General features: G+C 42.1%; 1 protein-coding gene across 5 annotated transcripts in view; it reads left to right on the forward strand.

Moving 5' to 3' along the window:
- The first annotated feature begins 654 nt into the window (after window positions 1-654).
- The window catches only part of ubr2 (ubiquitin protein ligase E3 component n-recognin 2), a 78,940-nt gene continuing 59,693 nt past the window's right edge, over window positions 655-19,901 (forward strand). For all 5 annotated transcript variants that reach the window (XM_039621913.1, XM_039621914.1, XM_039621916.1 and 2 more), the window contains exons 1-5: window positions 655-741; window positions 1,153-1,276; window positions 4,294-4,562; window positions 4,644-4,722; window positions 6,955-7,068. In XM_039621913.1, coding sequence (XP_039477847.1) covers window positions 1,196-1,276; window positions 4,294-4,562; window positions 4,644-4,722; window positions 6,955-7,068 — 543 coding nt within the window. In that variant the 5' untranslated portion in view covers window positions 655-741; window positions 1,153-1,195. The remainder of the gene's footprint in view (window positions 742-1,152; window positions 1,277-4,293; window positions 4,563-4,643; window positions 4,723-6,954; window positions 7,069-19,901) is intronic.

Raw genomic sequence — 19,901 nt, forward strand, 5'->3', positions numbered from 1 at the left:
GCCCTTTTCTTGGTTGCTGTTATAAACAAACAAACAGATTATTTCAGGGTCTCTTTTCAAGAGACTAAAAGCAATATAAGTGATAAATATTGCCATTCTGTAGAATATTCTTATATTTCACTTTTACTTGTTCCCATGTTCTAGTGGGTCCTGTTGTGGCTCTAATGTGAAAGAGGATATAATGTAATATAATATAATAAATTACTTACGAGTTTAATTTGTCAGCAACTTTCTGCCAGCCCTCTCTCCTTGCTTTTGCAGGCTTTGCAGTGTTCCCTTGCGTTTTCATTAAACTCTGAAACTCCTGAAATCCCTCAATCAAGAGTTCTTGCTCTGCTGCCGAAAAATACTGAGCGCGCTCCTTCGACATCTTCGCCGACCAATCAAAGGGTTGCCGATCAATGTTTCTACTATCGATGCGTAGCCCCTTTTAAGCCACCCAGTGATCTCAGATTACTTCATCCAGCTATACTAATCGTCAACAACAGGTGTGTTCGGAGAACCGGATTAGGGAGCTCAAAGTTGGCGCGATGATTTGATCTTGGATGTAGTAAACGAGGTACGAAGAACGGACCCCTGATTGATTTTAACATGATGTATTTATTTTTCTATATTTTGACACATGTGCAACAGCGCCCCCTGCTGTGTTTACGTTGAAAATAAAATCACACAAATAAAGATAAGACGATGTAGGTTCGAGTCCTTTCCTGTATGTCTTCACTGCTGAGCTATCCAATAAAGGTAGAAAAGTGTTTGTATCACGGATTTATTGTAGATTACTATTATTATTATTATTATTATTGTTAATATTAGAGAGGCACTGGGTTTTTACATTCGTATTGATCTGTATTTGATCTGCTGATTGTTATCACAATAATCGGCCTGTCTGGATCCATTTTCATTCACCTGCGATGAAAATAGACCAAAACAGAATAACTGTCACACCACTTTAACGATACTACGAGGTGACGTTATAATACAGTAAAACAATCATAAAATGTTGTATTATTACTATTATTAATAATACATTTTGTTCTTATTAAACTGAACTTGTGCCCAGGAGCTAAACGTTTGTTTTTGTTAATCTGCGAGTTAAAAACAAACACCGGAAAAAACAACATTGGTCACGCCCACCATTCTGGTCATTTCCAGTTCCAGGTTCTTCCTGCTCCAGCACCGAGCAGAGGGAGGAAAGATGGCGGCGACCGAGGCTGACAGAGATCCGTCCGCTCTATGCTCGGAGTTCCTGGATTTCTCCGCCAAAGACACCGCGTCGGTAAGCGGCTCCAGGAGCCTTCAACCCCGCGGACGCTGCGCAGCGTGTCCCGGTGTGTGGCCGATCTCCGGCCGCTGCTGTCCGCGCTGGTCAGCGATCCGTGGTTGTTTTCATGCTAATGCTAACCCTAAAGCGCAACATTTGTGTGTTCACATGTCTGTTAGTAACGCTGATTAAGCTGTTAACCCTTTAATGAGCCGGTCCTGAGCGCCTGTTTAACGTCAGAATCACCTGGTTGCAGAAGGTCACCTGGCCTGAGCACACACAGGTGAACTCACTTGTGCAGTTGTGAGAGAACAGCTGGAGCAGGTGAGCGTCTCTGGTGTGTTTGACAGCTGATGGATAGATAGATGAGGTTCAGGTAACGGGGTGGAACAGGTCCTGAGAACGCTGCAAATGTACATCTCACCTTTAAGTATGTTTCTTTTTCCTACCTGCAGCAGGTTGTTTACATGACTGATCACCTGATTGATCAGGCCTTAGGAAGTGTACCCTGACAAATTCTCCTGATGGAGGATCGTTACCTTTACTGCTGATTCTTAGACTCACCTTTATTCCTTATTTTGTCCTGCTGGCTGAACATAGTTGTGTCGCTCTATAAGAACACTAAACCTGTGTCTACCTGCTAACCTCATCAACCCTGCAGGTAGTGTAATCACCAGGTGGGCTAAAACTTCACTGGGGCTGGAGCGGAAAGAATACAAATTTTAATGAAACACTCAGACGATCTATCACTAATCTATCAGATTCTCTGATCGATCAGGCTGCTCACACAGCTCTCAGGACACGCACAGTTCCCAGTCTGATGCAGCAAAGTGTTTGAAATGCACCCACGCACGCACACACACAGACAGACACACACAGTCTCACTGCTGCTCTGTCAGCAGCAGCTGTGTTACAGTCAGTCTGAGTTTAACTCTTCGTGTTGTTCTGATATTTCAGTCTTAGTTTCTAAAGTCAGCTGTTTTGCTGTCACTACACTTGCATCCAGGATTGATTGGTTCAATGCTGAGAGCCCCGCCCCTTTCATATGTAGACATAAAGCGCTTTGAGTGCTCTGAGTAGAAAAGCACTAAGTAAGAACCAGTCGATTTAACAATTACCAGGGCTCGCAAAATTTCAAAATCTCTGGTAGCCCTTCGGGCAGGCCCTCTTCAGTTTTTGGTAGCCCAAAATAAATTTAAGTAGCCCGAATAAAAAAAGAGAGCAATTTTTTAATGTTTTGTTTCCGTTACAATATTATACATTAAAGTATAATATTGTAAAGGAAAGAAAAATTAATCAGAAAATTGTTAAAATACAAATCACAACAACTGTATAAAAATTACAATCATCAACTCAAATACTTGTTTCTAATTGAACAGAAATTTCTATGAACTTGTCAGAACTGTGCAGAACATGAATCAGTCTGTGTCAGATCCTGAATCTTAAATTTCCACTGAAGTCAAGGGTAAGAGGTAAGTGGAACCAAGATCGAGGCCATTTGCTTTTTGAAGTTTGCAAAGACTGCTAAATTTTGACAATGGTAGTTCACTCTTTGCAACATAGCACGCTGTTCTAAACAGCTTTTTCAGGACTTCTTGTTGTGCTTGGTTTATTTTTAGTATGTTTTTTGCAATTGCTGTTTGTTCTGGGAAAGATATTGCAGACTGGGCAATAATGCATTTCTTGCATTTCTCATGGGTTCTGATGGGGTCTTTCTTAAAATTACTGGTCCCAGTTACAAAGGCGCTTGTCGACTCAAATGAAATGAAACTCACAACACACCCGGCAGAACATGATGTTATTTAGCTCGTCATATTCCAGCCACAGAAATTCTTTTGTCCATGAAACCAAAAAAGCTGAGCTTTCTTTTCGCCTCATAGTCTGATTTGTCAAAACTTTTCCGTTTTGTGGTCGGCTTTTCTTTGGCTGCCCCTTCTTCACCCTGACCTGTCTTATTTGGCTCAGCAGAACTAAAATACCGGCGTAAATCCTGCTGCTTTTACACAAGTACTTACATAACGGTCAGCGATTCTCTGCGCAATCAACCTCTCACATGTTTAAGCTTGCTGTGGGAGATTTCACTTGTCACGTTTGAATAGTAAGCTAATGAGTGATAAGACAACGTCAGAGGAATTGGTGCGCAATTAATCGTCACTCACCAATCAGTGCTGCCGCTCTCTACACACCGTTCGCGCGATCGCAAAGTGAAAGTGAAAGCAAAAAACAAGCGCAAATTCAAAGGCGATTTCAATATGTCGTATATTGACAGTGGCTCATCGATGCCAATAACATACTTACTCAGCTACATTTGCGAAAGAAAATGCAAAAGCATTGACACATATTTTTCCTTCCTATGATAGCCCGACGGGCAGGGCTGAGATAGATTTTGGTAGCCCGACTGGAAAAATCGCTAGCCCCGGGACGTCGGGCTAGCGATTTTGCGAGCCCTGTTTACCAAACTGGTTTTTAGCTGGTTTGTAGCTCAGTGTTTACTGGTTGTTAGCTGGTTTGTAGCTCAGTGTTTACCGCTTGTTAGCTGGTTTGTAGCTCAGTGTTTACTGGTTGTTAGATGGTTTGTAGGTCTGTGTCGGCCTGTTGTCGGTATGCTGTCCCCTGGTATCCAGGTCAGTGTGTTATTTTGACTGAGTGGCTGTGACAGTCTGAGCTGATTATCAGTGACCTGCAGCTCCTATTTCCTGTCAGCGAGCAGAGCCACCGATCTCCATCTGTCACTCTGTTTTTGTTACCTGTATTTCATTTAAGCAACACTTTAAAAACCTTCACCATTACTTACCTGTCAGTGCACGCCACAGTGCCACAGTTTGTATTTGTGCACACAGGTGTGAATTTGTACACACCTGTGTGCTGCAGGTGTCTGTGGTGAACAATGAGTTTAAGTTTTTTAAAGAATAACTGAAGCTGATGTTTTTTCGTGCTTTGTTTGCCATAGCACTCACAGTCGTACTTTTTAACCACTGTTCATTAAGGCACGTGTGAGCCATCACTGATCTCCACCTCTTCCTCCATTTCAGCGGTGGCTAGCAGCTGCTGACCTGCAGCAGGAAGTGTGCCGTCACCTGGCCATATACGTACCCAGAATTTTTTGCTTGGGGCTGAGCGGCAGTGAAAGGGAGGAGCAGAGGGAGGAGCTTGCCTGTCAGCTCCTCCTCCTTGCACCACTGGAGTGGCTCCTTCTGGGGGAGGAGCCAGCAGCTGGCCTGGCGTTGCTGCAGGAGAACAACCAACCGTCAGCGCTTTGTGGGCACGTGTTCAAGGTGGGAGAGCCCACCTACTCCTGCAGGTAGGAGACACACGTCCACAGGTGAGACAGGCAACACAGGTGACTCAGTTTAAGTGATGATCTGTGTGCGTGTGTGTGCAGGGAATGTGCGGCCGACCCGACATGTGTCCTCTGCATGAAGTGTTTCTTGGGCAGCGTTCACAAAGAGCATCGATACAGGGTAAGCACGCACACACACACACACACACACACACACACACACACACACACACACACACACACACATACAGAGTTTGGTCATCATGGCTATATGGTGTCCTCAGTTTTTCGGTGGACATCAGAGTCTGTGTGTTGGAAGACAGCGTTTAAGGTTTTTAAAAAGTTACTGATATTTACCAAGTTTTAAAAGGATAAAATAGTGAAAGAGGTTTAAAATAAAGGAGGAGGTCAGTTTAAGAGAATACGCCGAGCAATAATCCAGTAACTCAGGTGTTCTTGGTCAAGTGCTGCAAATGGAACATGAAACAGAGAAGAGGAGGAAGACCATTTCGGACTTGGTCATCATCAGCTGGATGTGGCTGACCTCAGATCTGCAGAAAATAAACTGCTTAAATAAGTAAGAGGGACACTTTAAAAGAAACAAACATCAGATCTCAGATGTAAAACAAAATCCTTATCCTGGATATCTGTACTGATATTACCTGGGTAATGTGTTGGGAATGAAAAGAAGCCACATTGTTTAATGAAAAGAAAAATGACCAACCTTCCCGATATGCCTGATGGGGATTTTTTGTTTTTATGAGCCAATATTTTTTGTTTGTTTGTGTTTGTAACGGTATAAACAATGAAAGGTGGTGGATTGGCCAACTGGTCGTGATCGACTCTGGACTGGACCAATTACAGCCGAGGTCGAACTTTAAAGTTCCATATTGAGGAACGCGATTTGTCCCGGACTTCAGCTAGAATGAAACAAAGACACAAAGCTGGAGTTATTCCTCCCTCTCCTGTTGCTACTTCAATCATGAAACGGATCAGGTCGGCTTTGCTGTTGCAAGTCCCATCTCTCTTGTTTGTTTATCGCCCGTAAAAGCTGCTGGTCATGATGTCGGTTTGGATATGTGGTGAGAGGGAAACATGAAGATGAAACCAGGAGATGTTCTTACTGAATCATCAGAGCTGAACAGGTGATGGAGAAACAGGTTTACCTTTTAGGTGACATGAATGAGTTGAAGGGAAGTTATGAACTGTTTCTGAGAGACAAATAACACCAGGATCCTTTTCTATGTAGCTGACAGCTGGTAACTGTGCAGGGGCGGGTCTAGCAAAGTGTTGCCAGGGGCCAGGTAGGGCATTAACAGAGAAAGGGGGGCACAAAGAAATTAGGATTGGGTGAGATGCATTGACAGAGATATTTCAGGGATTTTGACTTGGTCTGTGCTCCAGATGGGTTAATTGTTAATCGCGTTAGTTGTGATGACGGCGCGTTAAGACTGACAGCACTAAAAAAATATAAAGTCGCCAATTTGGGATTTCTTTGGCTTTAAACCAGATGACAGAGGTAAACCTAAGGATGTAACCAAAGCGGTGTGCCGCTTGTGCAGACGTAAAGTGTGAGCAAAGTACTCAAACACGGCTAACTTGCATGAGCATGTCCGTGTCCACCATCCGGCTGAGTATGCGGCTATCACCAGCTTCTGCAGTTCCATCATTTGGGCGCACTCTGAGGAGGGGGCATTTGCTCTCAGATGAAAGAGGGTGCTGTTAAAACAGCACTATTATTTTTTTTTCTGTTGACTGCTTCTATTAGCTCCATCATTATTAGCAAACTTACTCACGGGCAAACAAATAAATCGCCCATGTGAAAACGTCGATGGGCTCAGCCTATCATCGATAGTCGATATATTTGTCCAACCCTAAAAGAAATACTTTTCTTTCTTATTCTCATTTAAAATGTCTAGCTTTTAATAAATAATTATCTGAATCTTACAACCAAAGTGGTATTCTGATGTACAACGTATAGAAGTCATACATATATACCAACAAGACAGTGTACATCACCGTCACAACAGCATTTGCTTTCATTATTGGCTTTTCCTGTAATACCTGGTGGGCCGGTCTCTAGTTAAAATGCCAGGGCCGATTTTTTGTCCCAGTCCAGCCCTGCTTTGCGGACAGCTGAATTCAAAGAAACCCCCAAAAATCTAAATGAAAAAATGATCCTAGGCTAGTCCATTTTGCTGAAATTTAATTGGAGCAACTAAAAATGGTACTCAGTTATTTGTAGGTCTGTTTCTGACTGTTTGGTCCAAGACAATCAGACCACCAGCAGCCTGCTGATGGTCTGATTGTAGCTGCGGCAGCTCTCATCCTGTTCCTCCCTAAACAAATGAGCAGAGACCTAATCTGGGTTGTGTGTGTGTGTGTGTGTCTGTCTGTCTGTCTGTCTGTGTAGATGACAACGTCCGGAGGAGGTGGTTTCTGTGACTGTGGAGACTCTGAAGCCTGGAAGACTGGCCCTTACTGCCAGAAACACACACCGGGAGATGGCAACCAGGACACCGACAAGGTCAGACTGATGTCTGTCTGTGACTCTCTATTCAATTCAATTTTATTTACACAGCACCAAATCACAACAACAGTCGCCTCAAAGCGCTTTATATTGTAAGGTAGACCCTACAACAATACATACAGAGAAAAACCCAACAATCATATGACCCCCTATGAGCAAGCACTTTGGCGACAGTAGGAAGGAAAAACTCCCTTTTAACAGGAAGAAACCTCCGGCAGAACCAGGCTCAGGGAGGGGCGGGGCCATCTGCTGCGACCGGTTGGGGTGAGAGAAGGAAAACAGGACAAAGACATGCTGTGGAAGAGAGACAGAGATTAATAACAGATATGATTCGATGCAGAGAGGTCTATTAACACATAGTGAGTGAGAAAGATGACTGGAAAGGAAAAACTCAATGCATCATGGGAATCCCCGGCAGCCTACGTCTATTGCAGCATAACTAAGGGAGGATTCAGGGTCACCTGGTCCAGCCCTAACTATATGCTTTAGCAAAAAGGAAAGTTTGAAGCCTAATCTTGAAAGTAGAGATAGTGTCTGTCTCCCGAATCCAAACTGGAAGCTGGTTCCACAGAAGAGGGGCCTGAAAACTGAAGGCTCTGCCTCCCATTCTACTTTTAAATACTCTAGGAACAACAAGTAAGCCTGCAGTGTGAGAGCGAAGTGCTCTAATAGGGTGATATGGTACTACAAGGTCATTAAGATAAGATGGGGCCTGATTATTTAAGACCTTGTATGTGAGGAGCAGGATTTTGAATTCAATTCTGGATTTAACAGGAAGCCAATGAAGGGAAGCCAATACAGGAGAAATCTGCTCTCTCTTTCTAGCCCCTGTCAGGACTCTTGCTGCAGCATTTTGGATTAACTGGAGGCTTTTCAGGGAGTTTTTAGGACATCCTGATAATAATGAATTACAGTAGTCCAGCCTGGAAGTAATAAATGCATGAACTAGTTTTTCAGCGTCACTCTGAGACAGGATATTTCTAACTTTAGAGATGTTGCACAAATGGAAGAAAGCAGTCTTACATATTTGTTTAATATGTGCGTTGAAGGACATGTCCTGGTCAAAAATGACTCCAAGGTTCCTCACAGCATTACTGGAGGCCAAGGTAATGCCATCCAGAGTAAGAATCTGCTTAGATACCATATTTCTAAGATTTTCAGGGCCGAGTACGATAAGATAAGATAAGATAAGAAGAACTTCATTTATCTCGAGGGAAATTCTTTTATCATACACATGCTCAATGCAGCAAGAGAGACAGAGGAGCAGAGGAATAACATATACAATATGTACAATAGAATACAAGTAGAGCAGGGCGATATGACCAAAAATATTTATCACGATATACATTTGAAAATTTGCGATAACGATATAACTGACGATATAATTGACACTAGACAAAATACTTTACAACTCCACAACTTTATCAGTGCAAAAAACCCCATCAATGTATTTTCACTTAAACAAGCAGCTGTTTTTTATGTGCATTAAAGTTATATAAAAATGTAACAGTGCAAATTCCTCACTGACAGTTTAACTAAAAGGCATTTCCAGTGGAAATTGGCCGACATATCCTCAGCATAACCATGTATAATATCCACAAAACTTAAAAAGAGGTTATGCACACAATACTGGTAATATTATGTTGAAGCACAGTACGTATCACTCCGCGAGGGCCTGCCTACGATAGCCGTAATGCTCCGACAATCCATCAAGCGGTGCGGCTTCGTAGCTTAGCAAAGTCGTACTAAAACATTTGACAGATTTTCGAGCGCCGTGTACATAAAATCGTTTCGAGGTCAGTAAACACAACCAGAATTCATACATAAGGCACGCGGGATTATAAGGGACACTGTCAATTTTCAGAAAAATCAAAGGATTGATTTTAAGTGTGCCGTATTTTCCAAAAAACACGGTAATAACGACGGCCCGCTAGCATGCGCTACCAAAAATAGTGCTTTGTTGTGTATCTGACAGACGAAAGCTAAACCAGTTCCACACCACTGAAGTTGCAGCATTTTTACAAACCAATTCTGGTTCATCCGTTTCATTTAACGATCCACTTTTGCTCTTCTCATTCTGCGTCGCCGCCATGTGCGTATGTAAACAAAGGCACTGCGCATGCGCGTTTTACCCACATTCTATCGTGATATTTCATTTTCCTATCGTTGCCCAAAATTACACCAGTATTACCGTGAACGGTATGATATGGCCCAGCCCTAAATACAAGTATACAGTAATATACAGTAGGATAGTGCAAAATATAATATCAAATAACTGTAACAAGTAACAATATAACTATATCCTGAAAAATAAATTGCTTAGTTTAGCTATCAGTGCAGGTGATTCTAAAAATGACATAGTATTGTGCAAATGGATAAAAGAGTAGCAGCATATGATGGGGAGATGAAACAAACATTCAGTGAAAAACTGTTGGGTGATATTGCACGGTCTGAATGGAAACAGAATAGCTTTGTTATTAATCCTCAGGAAAATCACCTACAGACCGAGGAAGAGTTGTACAGTTTTATTGCCACCGGCACAAAAGATGTCCTGTGGCAGTCAGTTCTGCATTTTGGTGCGATGAATCTTTTGCTGTGTTTGCTCCGATGGTCCATCATGGAGGCGTGCATGGGGTGGGAGGGGTTGTCCATGATAGAAAGAAGCTTTTTTTTAGCGTTCTCCTCTCAGACACCTCCTCCAGGTTCTCCAGTCTGACACCCAGGACAGAACCAGCCTTTTTAATCAGTTTGTTCAGCCTGTTGGCATCGGCTGCCTTCACCCCACTGCCCCAGCACACAGCTGCAAAGAACACAACACTCTCTACCACAGAGTGATAGAACATTGTCAGCATTTTCCTACAAACATTAAAGGACCTGAGCCGCCTCAGTAGGAAAAGCCAACTCTCCCCTTTTTTAAAGACGGCATTGGTGTTCTTGGTCCAGTCCAGTTTACAGTCCAAGTGTACCCCCAGGTACCGGTAGTCCTCCACGATCTCTACATCAGCCCCTCTGATGGTGGCAGGTGACAATAAACTCAGTTTGATCTGAATTAAGAAGCAGAAAGTTAGCGGCCATCCAGGTCTTTATGTCTTTAAGACATTCCTGCACTTTAACTCATTGGTGTGTGTTACCTGGCTTCATGGACAGATAGAGCTGCGTGTCATCTGCATAGCAGTGAAAAGTTATGCTATGTCTTCTGATGATACTGCCTAAGGGAAGCATGTATAATGTAAACAGAATTGGTCCTAGCACTGAACCCTGTGAAACACAAAACACAAAATGGTGCCGGTGAGGTCGGTTGCCGTGCTGGGTGCTCTGCCCCAAATTCTCCACTTTTTGCGGTTTTTCGCCACTTTTTTGCTATATCTGCCATAATCTTGCATGGGCATCATGCAAAACACACAAATTCGCTACAGTAGAGACACTCTGGTTTCTATTGGTCTACAATACACGAACATTTCACCATGTTTAACTCCGGACCCAACCTGGCCAAAGGAGATCCTGAGAGAGAACAAAGGACGCGACCCTAAGCGACGGCCTCGAGGGAAACGAGCCGGCATCAGGAACAGGCTACGGGCTCGCGCACACCGCGCACCCATGCCCAGTATCCTGCTAGCCAATGTTCAATCCATCGAGAACAAGCTTGATGACCTCAGAGCCAGAATCAAGTTCCAGAGAGACATTCGGGACTGCAACCTCCTCTGCTTCGCCGAGACTTGGCTGAACCCAGCGATACCAGACCACGCCATGCAGCCGGCGGGGTTCTTTTCGGTTTACCGCATGGACAGGACAATGGAGTCGGGGAAGAAAAGAGGTGGTGGAGTGTGTTTGATGGTGAACAACAGATGGTGCGACAGCACAAACATCTCCCCACTCACACGCTCTTGCTCGCCCAATCTGGAACTTTTGATCGTTAAATGTCGCCCTTTCTATTTCCCTCGGGAATTCACTGCGGTCATTGCCTGCACTGTTTACATTCCGCCTCACGTGGACTCGGACACTGCCTTATGTGAGCTGCATGAGGCTCTCACACATCAACAAACACTTCACCAAGATGCCGCACTCATTGTTATGGGAGATTTTAACAGAGTGAATCTCAAACGTACATTCCACAACCTTCACCAGCACATCAACTGCCCCACCCGGGGCACTAGGACATTAGACCACTGCTACACCCCGTTCAAGAACTGTTACAAGGCTCAGCCCCTGCCGGCATTTGGAAAATCGGACCATGCCGCCATCTTCCTCACGCCTGCCTACAAACAAAGGCTAAAGCAGCAACCACCAATCAGGAGGGAGGTCCCTCGCTGGACAGACCAATCAGTGGCCACGCTGCAGGACGCACTGGATGACGCAGACTGGGACATGTTTCGGCGCAGCTCTGATGACATCAACATGTTTACGGAAGCGGTTGTGGGATTTATCGGGAAACTAGCGGACGACACAGCAGAAAGATCTATCATCCGAACGTTTCCCAACCAGAAGCCGTGGGTGAATAAAAACATCCGCGACGCTCTAAGATCACGCACCACTGCCTACAATGAAGGGCTCGTCTCCGGTAATATGGACCTATACAAGGCTGCGTCCTACAACGTGCGCAGCGTGGTCAGAAAGGCAAAGCGGAGCTACGGGGAAAAACTAGAGTCACAGCTACGACAGTGCGACTCTAGGAGCCTGTGGAAAGGACTGCGGACTATAACAGACTATAAACGACCAGCTTCTTCAATGATGAATGCCGATGCTTCACTGGCTGATGAGCTGAACACGTTTTATGCTCGCTTCGACGCCGCAGCAATTAAAACAACAAACGGCTGCGCGCGCTCGGAGTGCACCAGTGAAGACAATGCATTCATCATCACAGAGCATGCCGTGAGGAACACCTTCAGGAGGGTGAACACCAGGAAGGCAGCAGGACCAGATGCAATCCCAGGCCGGGTCCTGAGAGCCTGTGCTGACCAGCTAGCACCGGTGTTCACGGGGATCTTCAACCTCTCCCTGGCCCAAGCAGTGGTTCCCACGTGCTTCAAACAGTCCATTATTGTTCCTGTTCCAAAGAAACAACAGCGCGCTTGCCACAATGACTACCGTCCAGTAGCACTGACTTCAAATCAAAATCAAATCAAACTAGAAAAATTTGCATTTCCTGCGAAAATGCAGTGTGGATGCTGTAATGCTGAAGCTGTCTGCTGAAACTAGCAGAAAAAGCTGAAAAGTTGCAGAATTTGTAAAAACTTTGCAGAAGCAAAGGAACTTTGCTAAAATGTAGTAACTTAGCAGAACTGCAATATCTTAGAGGAAACATAATACTTGGAAGAAATACAATAGCATAGCAGAACTTAGCAGAAATATTGTAACTTACCAGAAACACGATAACTTCTCAAAAATACAAGAATTTAGGAGAAATAGTATAAGATAACAGAAAGAATATATTTAGCCAAACATTCTTAAACATTACAGAAATACTATGATTTAGAAAAACAGTACAACATAGCAGAAATGCTGCGATTTACCAGAGACACTGTAATTTACTATTAATATTGAAATTTTTTAAAAAAAATACTATGTTTTAGCACAAATACTGTAATTTGACAGAAATACTATCATTCGGCAGAAATACTATGTTTCAGCAGAAATACTCTGGTTTAGCACAAATATTATAACATAGCAGTAATACAATTATATAGCAGAAATGCTATATTTAGAAAGAAAAATATAATATAGTAGAAATACTATGATTTAGCAGAAATACTGTAATCAGCACATATACTGTAACATGACAGAAATTCCTCCACTTAGTAGTAATACTATAACATAAAACAAATGTTATGATTTGGCACAAAACCATAATTTGGCAAAATACTATGATTTAGCAGAAATACTATGATTGAGCAGAAGTACCAAGATGTAGTAAAAGTACTTTGATTTAAGAGAAATACAATTATGGAGGAGTAATACTTTAAAATGGGAGAAATATTGATACACACACACACACACAGAGCCTAAAGGGAACAGTATTTGTGCCATGGAGTGTTAACAAGAATCTGAGGTCCATATTAGAAAAGCTGCTAAAATCATAAAAGTTTGCAGAATTGTAATAAATGATGAATATGAATTAGTGGTCTGTGATAGTGTATTAATTTGTAGGGAAAAAAAAACATGTTGCCCAAGGTGTAATTGAACCCATGACCTTTGGGTTGCAGACCTGTGTCATTACCAACTGCGCCACTGGGAAAGAGAGCGAGCGCCTGGAAAACAGGGTGATGAGCAGTCAGAATTAGATTACGGTGAGAGGCGATAAACGCCATTTTTTTGGAGTTACAAAACGTCGTGTAACTCAAAAACTAGGTGGACTAGAAGCATAATTCTTGTACTGGGTGAATCAGCGTACTTTAAGGTGTACTTTGACTGCGATTTTCATTGCTCTTTGTACATCTGTCGCTGAGATATGACGAGAGAAGAAAGGGCAGACCTCAGATATGATTGGCTGGCTGGGAAGCCGTGCAGGCCCTGATATGTAAATTTTATATGTATCAGTCCTCACAGAGGATTAGCTGCCTGGGGACCTGGCAGAAATATATACAAATAGTATGATTAAGCATAAATACTACATTTAGTAGAAATACTATGTTTTAGCACAAATACTATAAAATGGCAGAAATACTATAATTAAGCAGAAATACTATATTTGGCAAAAACACTATATTTAGTACAAATCTTATGAAATAGCAGAAATAGTATGATTTAGCAGAAATGCTGTATTTGGCACAAATCTCATAAAATAGCAGAAATAGTATGATTTAGCAGAAATGCTGTATTTAGTACAAATACTGAAAAGCAGCAGAAATGCTATGACTTAGCACAACAGTAATAACTTATAGAAAAATTGGAAAAGCAAAATGGACAGCTGGAAAAGTCCTGAACATGCTAAGGGTCCCTCAAATCTAATTGTTAATTGAAAAAAAAAAATCAGCAAAAGAAGTATAACAGTCACACAATCACAAATATGGGCACATATGGAAACACACATGCACAGAGAGACACACACAGGACCAAATTCAGTCAACCAGTCTAAATATATTGAATTTAAATCATACAATAAGATGCTCCCATCAAAAGGCTCTCTCGCTCTCTCTCTCTCACACACACACACACACACACACACACACACACACACACACACACACACACACACACACACACACACACAGAGCCTAAAGGGAACAGTATTTGTGCCATGGAGTGTTAACAAGAATCTGAGGTCCATATTACAAAAGCTGCTAAAATCATAAAAGGTTGCAGAATTGTAATAAATGATGAATATGAATTAGTGGTCTGTGATAGTGTATTAATTTGTAGGAAAAAACACATGTTGTCCAAGGTGTAATTGAACCCATGACCTTTGGGTTGCAGACCTGTGTCATTACCAACTGCGCCACTGGGAAAGAGAGCGGCGCCTGGAAAACAGGGTGATGAGCAGTCAGAATCAGATTGCGGTGAGAGGCGATAAACGCCGTTTTTGCAGTTACAAAACGTCGTGTAACTCAAAAACTAGGTGGACTAGAAGCATAATTCTTGTACTGGGTGAATCAGCGTGCTTTGGTGTACTTTGACTGTGATTTGCATTGCTCTTTGTACATCTGTCGCTGAGATATGACGAGAGAAGAAAGGGCAGACCCCAGATATGATTGGCTGGCTGGGAAGCCGTGCAGGCCCTGATATGTATTTGTATGTATCAGTCCTCACAGAGGATTAGCTGCCTGGGGACCTGGCAGAAATATATAGAAATAGTATGATTAAGCATAAATACTACATTTTTAGAAAAACTATATTAAGCACAAATCCTATAAAAGCAGAAATACTATATTAAGCAATATAAATATCCTCTAAAAATCCTATAAAAAGCAGTAAAACTGTACTATGATTTGGTAGAAAAACCTAATTAATCAAAAATACTAAATTTGGCAGAAATAGCAGAAACACTATATTTAGCACAAATCTTATGAAATAGCAGAAAGAGTATGATTTAGCAGAAATGCTGTATTTAGCACAAATCTCATAAAATAGCAGACATAGTATGATTTTGCAGAAATGCTGTATTTAGCACAAATACTGAAAAGCAGCAGAAATGCTATGACTCAACACAATAGTAATAACTTAAATAGAAAAATTGGAAAAGCAAAATGGACAGCTGAAAGAATCCTGAACATGCTAAGGGTCCCTCAAATGTAATTGTTAAATGAAAAAATCAGCAAAAAAAAGTATAACAGTGACACAATCACAAATATGGACACATATGGAAACACACATGCACAGAGAGACACACACACAAGATCCAATTCAGTCAACCAGTCTAAATATATTGAATTTAAATCATATAATAAGATGCTCCCATAAAAACTCTCTCTCGCCCTCCCTTTCTCTCTCTCTCTGTCACACACACACACACACACACACACACACACACACACACACACACACACACACACACACACAGGAGAGACAAGCAAGTTTCTAGGTCAGTCAAGCAGCCTGGGAGCTGCTAAATTTGAATCCACCAATCAGAGAGGCTGTGTACTTTTTCCCGCCAAAACAGGTGCAGCCGTTTTTACACACTCAGCACAGAGAGAGACAGGATTTCTGCAGTGTATTTCTCATAGTGAGGATTCCTCTCAAACAAATGGCCATAATTTCCTAACCGTAGGGGCTAGAACGGTCATTCTTACACCGTTTTGTTCAGAAGAGATGGGGGAATCTTCAAGTGTTAACAATTTATCATTAAAATATGAATTATTAAAGATATTTGACTTGTAATGCACCATAACTGAGTAGAGGCGAAGCAAAAACTGCCTTGACCTGCCCTCAAACAACGCTTTCTAACTCTAAATCTATTTGGAGTATCGATATAATTCTTTCACCGTAAGAGACAGCAGGCTTTGGTGAACAGTCATGGAAATTTTCAGGTCTTTGTGGAAATCTATCAAAAAGATATGACGAGAGAAAAAAGTGCCTCATTTCCAGAGTTTGAAAGCTGAAGAAATCTGAGCGAAGGACGAATTTCCTACCCTCAAACAAGTCTAACTCATTTCAGAACGGTAATAGGTGAGAAGAAAATTCTTGAATTGTGAGCGTCAGGAGTGTCTGAAGATATACGGGGACAAGCCTCATGTTTTAACTTCGCTGCGTTAAGGAGATATGACGATTTGAATATGCCTCTCATTACAGAAATCAAGCGATGATTTTGAACAAACTCTCCAATGACTTTCTATGGAGAGTTTTCTGACTTTGTGTTGGTCTGAGGAGATTTGCCAAAATTCTATAAATCTCACAACAATGATAGTGACATTTTCTGAAAGCCAGCAAAAATACCTACGTTTTGATGTATAATTTGTGTGGGTTGAGTGAAAATTGAGCGAGTAGCAAGAAGTTGTTCGGACATGAAGAGAAAATTGCCAAAGGTACAGTGGCTCACTTAGAACCAACTGCATAGCAACCATAACAACGCATGTATTTTGTGAAAAATCACAAAGATGAAACTCAAAACTTAAAGAGGGATAAGATGAAAACGGTAACAGATATGAAAAAGCTGAATCATTCATGAATAACCCAATAATTTGTGAACATTTTAAAATTTGAATGGTTGTTCTAGGCGAAAGTATGAGAAAGTAGTTAAGTTTCAAAAAGAGTAAGTTTTAGCAGAATTATGGAAGTTTCCCATTCATTTCAATGGGACAAATTAAAGGAAAAAAGCTTAATATTTTAAAAAGTATAAGAGCAGAAAATACCAAAAGTCATAGCCGGGATTAGCAGAAATAGCAGAATAGTTTAAAATTTGAGCGGCAAAAATCGGCTGAAAATTGTGGAAGTAGATAAGGTCCAAAAAACGTACGGAAGCAACTTGAAGATGAAGAACTAGAAAGCGAAAATTTCAGAAGAAATTTTATGTGTGCCTATGCCGCTGCTAATCAGTGTAGTTTGCCATTCATACGGCTACAGAGAGCAAAACTCAGTAGAGCAGCCATTCTCCACCATGAATTATGATAAAACAAACACCGCTCGCGCCTCACAGATGACAACTTACAGTTTTGGGTAAAGATGAGGTGACTTCAGTACAGCCCCGATTTGCAGGCAGCTGTGCACAGAGGTTCATGAGCAGAAGTCCCATTGTATCACGGCAGACCCGACAATGTTTGCATGAACATGCTTTGAAGCATTACGTTATGGACCACTTTTCACACATGGTTGGTGTACCCACACAGGCAGCCGTAGCTTTTCAACTCATAGCCCAACACACACCCAAAAACAGCCAAGAGAGCACAGACTTTACACCGTGGGTCCACCTCCCCTGCAGCGGCACTGCAGACCACGCCCGACACACATCAAACACATAAAATAAATATGTATGCACTTTCGCATTCACTTTTTGTTTTTTCTTATTTTTACATAGTGTTCTGAATGATGAACAATGGTCTACAGCCAATCTTGTGTATTATTATACAAACTTTGGTTGTAAGATTCAGATAACTATTTAATAAAAGCTAAATATTTTATACAGGGAGTGCAGAATTATTAGGCAAATGAGTATTTTGTCCACATCATCCTCTTCATGCATGTTGTCTTACTCCAAGCTGTATAGGCTCGAAAGCCTACTACCAATTAAGCATATTAGGTGATGTGCATCTCTGTAATGAGAAGGGTATGGTCTAATGACATCAACACCCTATATCAGGTGTGCATAATTATTAGGCAACTTCCTGTCCTTTGGCAAAATGGGTCAAAAGAAGGACTTGACAGGCTCAGAAAAGTCAAAAATAGTGAGATATCTTGCAGAGGCATGCAGCAGTCTTAAAATTGCAAAGCTTCTGAAGCGTGATCATCGAACAATCAAGCGTTTCATTCAAAATAGTCAACAGGGTCGCAAGAAGCGTGTGGAAAAACCAAGGCGCAAAATAACTGCCCATGAACTGAGAAAAGTCAAGCGTGCAGCTGCCAAGATGCCACTTGCCACCAGTTTGGCCATATTTCAGAGCTGCAACATCACTGGAGTGCCCAAAAGCACAAGGTGTGCAATACTCAGAGACATGGCCAAGGTAAGAAAGGCTGAAAGACGACCACCACTGAACAAGACACACAAGCTGAAACGTCAAGACTGGGCCAAGAAATATCTGAAGACTGATTTTTCTAAGGTTTTATGGACTGATGAAATGAGAGTGAGTCTTGATGGGCCAGATGGATGGGCCCGTGGCTGGATTGGTAAAGGGCAGAGAGCTCCAGTCCCACTCAGACGCCAGCAAGGTGGAGGTGGAGTACTGGTTTGGGCTGGTATCATCAAAGGTGAGCTTGTGGGGCCTTTTCGGGTTGAGGATGGCGTCAAGCTCAACTCCCAGTCCTACTGCAAGTTTCTGGAAGACACCTTCTTCAAGCAGTGGTACAGGAAGAAGTCTGCATCCTTCAAGAAAAACATGATTTTCATGCAGGACAATGCTCCATCACACGCGTCCAAGTACTCCACAGCGTGGCTGGCAAGAAAGGGTTTAAAAGAAGAAAAACTAATGACATGGCCTCCTTGTTCACCTGATCTGAACCCCATTGAGAACCTGTGGTCCATCATCAAATGTGAGATTTACAAGGAGGGAAAACAGTACACCTCTCTGAACAGTGTCTGGGAGGCTGTGGTTGCTGCTGCACGCAATGTTGATGGTGAACAGATCAAAACACTGACAGAATCCATGGATGGCAGGCTTTTGAGTGTCCTTGCAAAGAAAGGTGGCTATATTGGTCGCTGATTTGTTTTTGTTTTGTTTTTGACTGTCAGAAATGTATATTTGTGAATGTGGAGATGTTATATTGGTTTCACTGGTAAAAATAAATAATTGAAATGGGTATATATTTGTTTTTTGTTAAGTTGCCTAATAATTATGCACAGTAATAGTCACCTGCACACACAGATATCCCCCTAAAATAGCTAAAACTATAAACTACTTCCAAAAACTTTCAGCTTTGATATTAATGAGTTTTTTGGGTTCATTTAGAACATGGTTGTTGTTCAATAATAAAATTATTCCTCAAAAATACAACTTGCCTAATAATTCTGCACTCCCTGTATTTGTCTGTCAAAAATAGTTCATAACTTCCCTTCAACTTATTCATGTCACCTAAAGAGTAAACCTGTTTCTCCATCACCAGTTCAGCTCTGATGATTCAGTAAGGACATCTGCCGTTTTTACAGCTGTAGCTCCAGCAAACATCAGCTGATACCAGAAATTAAAAGCAAATGAATTCTAACAACAGCTGATCAAGCTTAAACGTGCTGCTGTTGTTTTGCGCGATAAACAAACAAGAGAAAACGCCGATCATTGATCAGTTTCATGACTGAAGTTTCAACAGGCGAGAGAATGACAGGGGAGGCTGTCATAAAGTTCAACATGCGCACACAGCTGTATAGAAACTCCGTCGTGCTAGCTAGAACGCAGTACGAGTTATTGTAAGTGACTGAAAAAGTCAGCACAACGAAAATAAACTACACCTAAACTCTGTTTATATCTGACCCAAATAGAGTGCAGTTCATAACTTCTTACCTGAAATTCAGTTCACCTCACGCTCCTGCCTTCGCTTTCCCTGATCCATGATTGACCACCGCGTTAGCAATCGCCTGCCCGGCCTCATATGTCTCGTTGGCGGCATGTCCTTTCTGTCACACACCGGTGGATAGCTGCCCTCTGTTGTAGCTCCACCACCAAACAACTCAGTTATTTTTTCCACATCGACCAGCATCATCGGCCCATATAAACGAAAAATAAGTCCAGCTAAGACACAGACCCTTGCCGAGCGAT

This window comes from Oreochromis aureus, linkage group 13 (assembly GCF_013358895.1).
Source record: "Oreochromis aureus strain Israel breed Guangdong linkage group 13, ZZ_aureus, whole genome shotgun sequence".
Taxonomy (NCBI): Eukaryota; Metazoa; Chordata; class Actinopteri; order Cichliformes; family Cichlidae; genus Oreochromis; species Oreochromis aureus.